Source organism: Protobothrops mucrosquamatus, unplaced genomic scaffold (genome assembly GCF_001527695.2).
Source record: "Protobothrops mucrosquamatus isolate PMUCROS unplaced genomic scaffold, P.Mucros_1.0 scaffold584, whole genome shotgun sequence".
Lineage (NCBI taxonomy): Eukaryota > Metazoa > Chordata > Lepidosauria > Squamata > Viperidae > Protobothrops > Protobothrops mucrosquamatus.
Window position 1 is genome coordinate 227,151 of NW_015386884.1, and position 8,911 is coordinate 236,061.

The following is an 8,911-nucleotide window of genomic DNA, read 5'->3' on the forward strand; positions in this document are numbered from 1 at the left end:
TCCAAACTAATGGTTTAAGTTGGGAAGTACATGCAATCATCTAACTCCAGTAACCGATTCTCAAGGCAGCCAGTTTTTTACGGTTCTGTTAAAAATATGGTTCGGGCTGGTCAGAATTTAAAGTGGCCGCCGATTCCTTTTACGGATGCATCCTTCCTTCCCTTGCCTGGATCGAGCACACAAGCAGCAGCGGACTTCCTGCATGACAGTTGCAGCATTCCTGGGGTCACGTGTTCGGACACTGGACCCTCGGCCACCTCAGGGCAGCTGCCGTGTCCTGGCCTCACATGGGAGCCATTTACAACCTTCCCAGCTGGCTTCCGATAGCCAGTGAGGGGAGCCAGACTCGCATAATGGCCATAGCAAAAAAAAAAAAAAAAAAAAGGCTGTAAAATCAGGGGTGACTCCCGTAATAATTGGTATGGCTGAGCAAGGGAAGTTCTGGTCCCAAATGTTGGGAATTGAGGACCACCTGTAAAAGCTGCAGTTCTCGGCTTAACCCTCTCAGAACCCTCCGGCTGGATTTGCCGCTGTGCCAGAGAGAGGCCCATCAGGACTTCAAAGGGTCACTAACCGAACGGGCGTAAGTCAAGGACTGCCTGTAAATATTGCAGTTCTTGCCTGCTTAGAAATCCCCCCCCCACCCCGGCTGATGTCGCCGCCGTGCCAGAGAGAGGCCCATCAGGACTTGGAACGGTCACTAAGTTCAGGACTTGGCTTCACCCTCTGGCTGGAGTTGCCCCCGTGCCGGACAGACTCACCAGGATGGCCCCGTAGACCTTGTGTCCATCAGCCTTGACCTGAGCGTTGGACACCGAATAATCGTCCAGCACCACCTGCAGGTTGGACCAGTAGGTCGAGAGGTGGGGATAGAGGACCCGCTGCACCGCCTGAGGGGGAGAGGCCGTAAGAGATCGGCACGCATCGGGAGGCACCCTGAAGCCACAAATGGGGCAAGCTGCAACTTACCTCCCACCCCAAGGCATGCAGCCCCACCACGGCCCCATAGTGTGAGCAGAGGGGGCGGACGGGGTCAGCCAGCACCTTCTGGAGGGTGAGGAGGATCTGATGGTACAAGCTGCTCACCAGATCCCCGTGGGTCCTGGGAAAGTGGAAAGAAAATTGAAGCAATGTCATCTGTTTTGAACTAACAATCATGGCTGGAGACCTCTCTACCAATGAATTGGCGCACAGCCTTAAACCAGGGTTTCTCGACTTGGTGGCTTGAAGAGATGTGGAGTTCAGCTCCCAGAATTCCCCAGCCAGGCTCACCAAGAGGCCTCCTCAGCTTCCCAATTGCCCAGCCTTCTCAGCTGTGTTTTCTCAACCTTGGCCACTTTAAGACGTGGGGACTTCAACCCCCAGAATTCCCCAGATCCTTGGTGCGGGTCCTTGGTGCTCTCTTAGCTTGGCTATTGCCTTGAAGACATTTCATCACCAAACTAGGTAACATCATCAGTGCTAGTATTGCCGTGACTATATATTTGTAAGCATCACTGCCTTAAATTGCTAAAATCTCCCCTGGGTGGATTTGCACAGCCCCCATCTTTCAGCATTTGTCACTAGCTGAATTCCTTGGGCCATTTAAGTTATGAGATACTGAATCAAAAGCCACCTTTTCAAATTATGGCTCAGGGTAACGTGTGACTCCAGCCTTAGTCTTGACACCAATCGGAGGTTACCCACAGCTTCCGCCTGGCCCAAGAAATCTCCCCAAAGGGAGGATAACGAAATTCATATTTGCTTGTAAAATTTCATACACTGATATTTCCCTGTTGGGTCATGAAACGTCTGGATTAAAACATTCAAGTTCAGAGAGCACCAAGGGCCCCATAGCAGTCTTCATCCTCCCTCCCCCCCCTCTGCACACACCCCTCCCTGATGAAGTTATCTAGTTGGGTAATGAAACGTCTGCAAAAAAACAACCGAGTGGAGAGAGCACCAAGGACCCCACAAATAACAGTGAGTTGAATGGACTTGAGGACAATGATAGTGGGCATATTGTTGAAAGAAATTTAAAGCATATTGTTTGCAAGCTCTTTCCAGCACTGATGATATAACCTAGTTGGGTAATGGAACGTCTACATGAAAACAAGGTCAACCCTGAGCTACAGAGAATCTCCTCCTATAGAAATTTCCTGTTACTTTGATCAGATTCTCTTCCAGTTTTGATTTTAATTCTACTGATGCCTCCCGCCTCCGGGGTCTTGGGCCACCAATGAAGAGCCTGGGGCTCCGAGGCAGGGACCACTGAATGAAGCCACTCTGGCCTGCAAAGCTCCTGTTTGTTTCATATGACGGGGGGGGGGAGGCAAGGCCCGGAGAGGTCTGGGAGACATTACCGGAAGATCTGGCCCAGGAGGAGAGCTGCGTAGTCGCGCAGGGTCCAGTGGTCGTTCAGGGGGTTGATGGAGGCTGCCAAAGGCTCCAGGACGCAGTACATGACGCTGGCAATGAGGCTTTTGACGTAAGACCCCAGGCACAAGTAGGGGTTCTGGATGAGGCTCTTGGCCATATGCAGAAGGCGGTTGAGTTGCTCCAGGTCGTGGCTCACCGACTTGACCTGCAGAGGAAGCCAGAGAGCAAACATCTCACCCAAGGCAGACCCCAGCCTTCCTGAAGTGGTCCTTCCTATTAGGTTGTGTGAAGGATAACGGCCTGAAAACCATGACCTGGGTCCCTTCTGATGCCATCATGTGGCTGGCTGTCCTTCTGCTTGATGTGTTGGGTGAAACCATAATCAGAGGAACGGCTTTTCTCCAGAAGCTGAGGGTGCTCCATCACTGGAGGCTTTTTAAGAAGAGACTGGACAGCCATTTGTCCAAAATGGATCAAGGTTGGACTAGAAGACCTCCAAGGTCCCTTCCAACTCTGTATTCTGTAATAGAGCTTTAGTTAATAAACCATGAAATGCAATGGTTTCTACTCATGAGTTTTGGCCGTGGCAGTCCTCGTGTTATGAGCATAATGGAGCCTGCCTCCCACAGTCATAACTCGTGACGGTCGTAACGCGGGTTGATCACTAAATAACCCTTGAGTTTTATTTCACATTATAAAATGTTAGCCACCCAGAGTCACCTTGTGGAGAAATGGGTAGCAAACAAATTTAATAAATAAATAAGTAAATAAAACCACAAAATGATGCTTTGGAATTCTGCCCTACAGGACAGGGAGGATCGGAGTAGATTAAACCGTCTTAATTATTTATTTATCAAATTCATTGCAAGGGTGATCAAGAGGAATTTAGCATTTTTCTCCCAGATGTGTTTTGTAGGAGGGGGAATAAAAAAAAAATCAGCATTCATTTCTGCTGTATCTGGTTGTTAAAACAGGTATAATTGAACCTTTAAAGCAATTTAAATACAAAAGTAACAACAAAGGAGGTTGCGCGCTATTGATTTATTTCCTCCAAGGTAAATGGGCCTAAATAATCTGGAATCAGATACTTTATCTTCCAGAATAGTTAAATCTCACACTAGCGAGTGTAAAAGATTAGCCGATTAACTTTCTCTTTTTGTGCAAAGAGTCTCTTTTCCATTTTAAGCACCCATCGCTCCATCCTTACAGAATATCTGGTTGCATCCTATAATTTTTTATAAAATAGAACATTATTTGTGGCTAAATTCAACTTCCTTTTTTATATATATAGAAAAGGAATCATTTCTAGTCTTCAATGCTGCAAAAATAAACGCCAAATATGCAGGTGGAGCTAACTAAAATGGTGAATGATATTAATCAGCTCCTCATGAATGGAGAAAAAGCAATTTATGAATGAATGAATGAATGAATGAATGAATGAATGACGCAGGACTTGCTCCAAGCCCTCTCCACTCACCCCACTCACGATGTAGACAAAGTAAGGGAGGAGAGCCGCAATCTTTGAATTGGTCTGTAAATCCTGGAGAGCAACCTAGGCAGGAAAGGGAGAGAAGGGTTCAGCTCAGACAGTCACTTGTCCCGAAATGGTATAGGTTCTCCTGCTCGAGCAGGGGGCTGGACTAGAAGACCTCCAAGGTCCCTTCCAGCTTCTATTCTGTTCTATTCTATTCTATTCTATTCTGTTCTATTCTATTTTCTATTCTATTTTCTATTCTATTTTCTATTCTATTTCTATTCCATTCCATTCCATTCCATTCTCACCCATTCTCTATTCTATTCTATTCTATTCTATTCTATTCTATTCTATTCTATTCTATTCTATTCTATTCTATTCTATTCTATTCTATTCTATTCTATTCTATTCTATTCTATTCCATTCCATTCCATTCCATTCTATCCCATCCCATCCCATCCCATCCCATCTCATTGATGTTGGTCAACATTTCTTCTAGAACTGAACATGTCATGGGCGATTCCCCCGAATGGCTGCCCAGTAAGAGGTGGGATCAGCCACAGGGAACAATTTGAGGGTTCTTCCTTGCCCCCCGTCTGCAAATCCCTTTGTTTGCCTCCGAATCCTGTCCTCTCGTATCAGCAGAGCTTCTTCTCCGGACTCACCTTCATCAGCTGAGGGTCATCGCCCAGTACAGCTCGAGTCACATGCTGGTAGTACTTCAACAGGTCGTCTGTCAGCACGGAGACGGCACTGGGCACTGGAAACAGAAATGAAGAGGTGGTCTTGGAACCCGAAAAAGGAAGTGATAAGGTAAGGTGGGAAACCAATAGAGTCTACCAGTTGAATTACAGTTCACAGGATCCCCCATCCCTTCTCAGAAGGAGTTGCCAAGAAATATTCTCAGATTCTCCGTTTGTGCACTAAAGCATTCACTGCACACCTGAGATATGCCAATTTAATACATCTGGTCACTAGTTTTTCAACCTAGGCAATTTTAGGATGTGAGGACTTCAACTCCCAGAATTCCCCAAGCCAGCGTGCTTTAAGATGGGTGGGCTTGAATTCCCAGAATTCCTCAGCCACTATGTTTCAAAATGGGTGGACTTCAACTCCCAGAATTCCCTAGTGAGCCCAATTCTGGGAGTTGAAGTCCAAACATCCTAAAGTTGCCTAGGTTGAGAAACAGTCCAATATGCTGACCTCAGATGAACGAAGTAAACAAATCACAATTGTGTCATTCAGACTTTGCAAAATAAATACGCAATCCTGGATTGTGCTGCCTTGTTTCAAGAAATGCAACCAAATCTGCATCACCAGTCCTTACCTGAGCCTTGAGCCTCAAGGTTGCCCTTCCCGTCCAGGTAAGAGACGTGAACTGGAAGAAAAAAGAGAATCGGTGGCTGGGAGGCTGCTCAAAAACCAATGGAAGGTTAATAAAAACCTCTGAGCGTCTGAGGGGGGGGGGAGAAGTCTGATCCTTGGATGAGACGCATTCAAAGAGAGCCCAGCAGGGGATGGGGACCCCTGGCCCATCAAAGCCTTTTCACTGTACAGCAGGGGTGTCCAACCTTGGCAACTTTAAGACTGGCGGACTTCAATTTCCAGAACTCCCCAGCCAGCACGCTAAGCAAATCCCTGCAGTTATTAACGGCTTCCCCCCGCTGACTTCGCTTATCCGGAGCTGGCCGGGAGGGTCGGAAATTCATAAAAACGCCAGTTGCCCAGTGCCCAGATGTTGATCATTTGACCAGGGGAAGATTGCGACGGTGATAAGTGTGAGGACCACTTATCCCTTTTTTCAGTTGTAACTCTGAAGAGTTATTTTCATTTTCTTCGTATTTTATATTCTGATAAACTAATAAAAAAATTAAATGGTAACTCTGAACATTCGCTAAATGAATGCTTGTTAGTCGACGATTTCTGGATTTATCAACAACCCAGAGATACTTTGCTAGCCTTCTGTTCCGGGGCCTGAAACGCCCAACCAACGAAAGACACCTGGAGCTGCGATCTAAACAAGACACAGGGGAAGGCAAGGGCCAGCCACCCCAGGAAGGCAGCTCCCCAGTCAGGAAGTGGCCTGGTGGCCTCTGGGCCCCCTCCTCCCTGGCCTACCTCTCACGGCTGTCTCCGCACAGCCCTTGGGGGTGCTGGTGGCCAGCGCCAGCTCCACCAGGTTGACTTCGCGGTCTTCCTGGAAGAAGAGTTCTCCTTCCTTAATGGCTCGGAAGGGAAGGGGGTCCGCTGAGCCATGGCCACACACCACCTGCAACAGCAACAGCCCCACACTCAGCCCTGCTCCGCCTCGGGGGTCTCCGGCCTGGGCCACTTTACGACTTGTGGACTTCAACACCCAGGATTCCTCGGCCAACGAGGCGTAAAGCGGCCAGAGTTGGAGGCCCTGCTCCAGCTGACTCTTGGTTAGCCTGGCATCGATGGGATTTTACTGCCTAGACAGGTAGCCTCAACCTACAACCACAACTGAGCCCATTTTGGTTGCTAAGCGAGACAGTTGTTACCTGAACTTTGCCCCATTTTACGACCTTTCTTGCCACAGCTGTTCACTGCAGTTGTTAAGTTACGGACATGAGTCCGTAATTTAATTTATATCCCGCCCTGAGTCCGTAAGGAGAAGGGCGGGATATAAATTAAATTAATAAATAAATAAATAAATAAATGGTGGTTAAGTGCATTTGGCTTCCCCATTGTCTTTGCTTGCCAGGAGGTCACAAAAGGGGATCGTGTGACACACACACCCCCGGATCAGTGGTGGGATTCAGCCAGTTTGCACCGGTTTGGCAGAACCGATGCCTAATTTTTTGTTGAGTTTGGCGAACCGGTTATAATAAATCTGTTTTTTCTGGAACGCGTCTGGTTTTCGTCCAACTTCCTTCCAGGCGGGAAAAAAAAAGCCCTTCCCTAAAAGTCCAAGAGAGAGGAGAGACGGAAACCAAACGGAGACGGTTCGATCATGTCACTCACGCGAAAGCTAGGTGGTGCTTCCCAGAGGTAATTTCTTATTACTCTTTCTTCTTTCATAATCTAGTTTTGTGTATCTCTCTTATTATTGTTCTTATTTAAGTATTAAATGCATGAAATAATAAACTACCTTTCGGTATATCATTTCCTTATACTTGAAACGGTCATTAGGGCAGAGAACTGGTTAAATTATTTGAACCCCACCACTGCCCGGAACACTGCAACCGTCATAAATGTGAGTCAGTTGCCAAGCGGCTGAATTTTGATCACGTGACCAGGGGGATGCTACAACAATTGTGTGAAAAAGGCTCAATTTTTTTCACTGCCTTGTAACTTCAAATAGTCACTAAACGAACTGTTGTCAGTTGAGACCTATCTGTCTCTGTGTCTCTGACTAGGGCAGAATGCAAGTTGGAGTCTGTATGGAAACACTCCCGCCCCGGGGCCCAACTCACTTCCACGTTGCTCCATCGGAGAGCCCGGTTGAAATCTTCCACCATCAGCTTCCGCCGTTTGGTGTGTTTCATGAACTGGGAACTGTTCTACAGGAAGAGGGGGAAGAAGGAGTCGGACGTAAACACACAGCCCCTCACCGAACAGGCTCCCGGGTCAAGCACTGCGCAGTGGCCCCTTCATGAGCTCCTGGCTTCCAGGTCTGCTGATGAGCAATCAGAAAGCAATCACCAACCGGAGGGGAGGGGGCAGCGATCCTCCAAGCTACGATAGTCACGACACCTCCCCCCCCCGAGGTGTGCCATCTTCCCTTCCCTTCTGGCTTTTAGGAGATGGCCTTGCAGCGAGATGGGCACCTTTTCATTCCATTCCACAATCCCTTCCCTTTTTTTGGTCAAGCTATGAGTGAGGGGAAAATGTAGGTAAATCAGTCTTGACAGTAACTTCAAATGTTCATTAAACAGCCGGCCATAAATCGAGGACTACCTGCACAGCTCCAAGGTCCCTTCCAAACCAACTCCATCCTAGACTGCGTCCCTCACCTGGGTTGCTTCTCGCAGACGGTAGCAGACGTCTTCAGCCAGCAGAGCGGCCACCTCATCGGTCAGCTCCACACCCGCACTTTCGGCCATCAGCCGGATCGACTCTCGCGGGATTTCCACAAAGCGCCGTTCTTCCCGTTCAGACATGGTGTTGGCCCTGGGATGGAGGAGGGGAACCCCACAGCTGTCACACAAAATAAAGGCAGGAAACTGCTTTTTAAAAAAGGCCTTGGGAAGGCCACACCAGGAATAACTGCCTGCCCAGTTTCAATCACCACATTACAAAAAAAATGTTGAGACATTGGAAAAAGTGCAGAGAAGAGCAACAAAGATGATTAGGGGACTGGAGGCTAAAGCATATAAGGAACGGTTGCTGGAATTGGGTATGTCTAGTTTAATGAAGAGAAGGACGAGGGGGGGGACATGATAGCAGTGTTCCAATATCTCAGGGGCTGCCACAAAGAAGAGGGAGTCAGACTATTCTCCAAAGCACCTGAAAGCAAGATAAGAAGCAATGGATGGAAACTAATCAAGGAGAGAAGCAACCTGGAACTAAGGAGAAACTTCCTGACAGGGAGAACAATTAACCAGTGGAACAACCTGCCTCCAGAAGCGGTGAATGCTCCAACACTGGAGATTTTTTTTTAAAGAAGAGACTGGACAGCCATTGTCTGAAATGTTATAGGGTTTCCTGCTTGAGCAGGGTGTTGGACCAGATAACCTACAATGTCCCTTCTAACCTGTTAAGGGGGTCCCAAAATCACTCTGTGGGAAAGATTGGCTAGGTGCCACAACATAATCCTCAGATTCATGCAAAACGATGCAGAGTTCTCATTCTTGGCTACACTGTTCCGGACATCTGGTGACCAATGGGCTACAGCACTCAGGGCCCTTGGCTGAGCAACCAGGAGCTGCAGAACTACTGGAAGAAATGGTGTTTACCTCTCACAGATGCACAAAGACTGAAAAGGAAAGCTTCCATCCCATGAATATACTTTTAACACAATCACACAACATCTGCCTATTCCAAGTCCTTGGGAAGGGTTTGATAGATGGATAAAAATGCCAAATCTAGTCAGAACATCTGGCTGACTCCACAATC

General features: G+C 47.7%; 1 protein-coding gene across 1 annotated transcript; it reads right to left on the reverse strand.

Annotated features, from left to right (window-relative positions):
• Positions 1–719: 719 nt before the first annotated feature.
• On the reverse strand, positions 720–7,956 carry TAF6L (TATA-box binding protein associated factor 6 like). Its single transcript, XM_015817395.1, has 9 exons — positions 7,810–7,956; positions 7,270–7,356; positions 5,951–6,101; positions 5,160–5,210; positions 4,498–4,592; positions 3,836–3,910; positions 2,343–2,563; positions 970–1,102; positions 720–890 (listed from the first exon to the last, which is right to left on the reverse strand). Exons 1-9 carry the CDS (start codon positions 7,954–7,956, stop codon positions 720–722), a joined length of 1,131 nt encoding a protein of 376 aa, XP_015672881.1.
• Positions 7,957–8,911: the final 955 nt, after the last annotated feature.

What these genes read in the sequence shown, in the direction of transcription:
- TAF6L (XM_015817395.1), bottom strand. Translation starts at nt 7,956, where the DNA reads ATGTCTGAACGGGAAGAACGGCGCTTTGTGGAAATCCCGCGAGAGTCG. An exon ending in CTCCTGGGCCAGATCTTCCG is followed by an intron (nt 1,103 to 2,342) that starts GTAATGTCTCCC and finishes CCACTTTCCCAG; the next exon opens with GACCCACGGGGATCTGGTGA. An exon ending in TGCATGCCTTGGGGTGGGAG is followed by an intron (nt 891 to 969) that starts GTAAGTTGCAGC and finishes TCTCCCCCTCAG; the next exon opens with GCGGTGCAGCGGGTCCTCTA.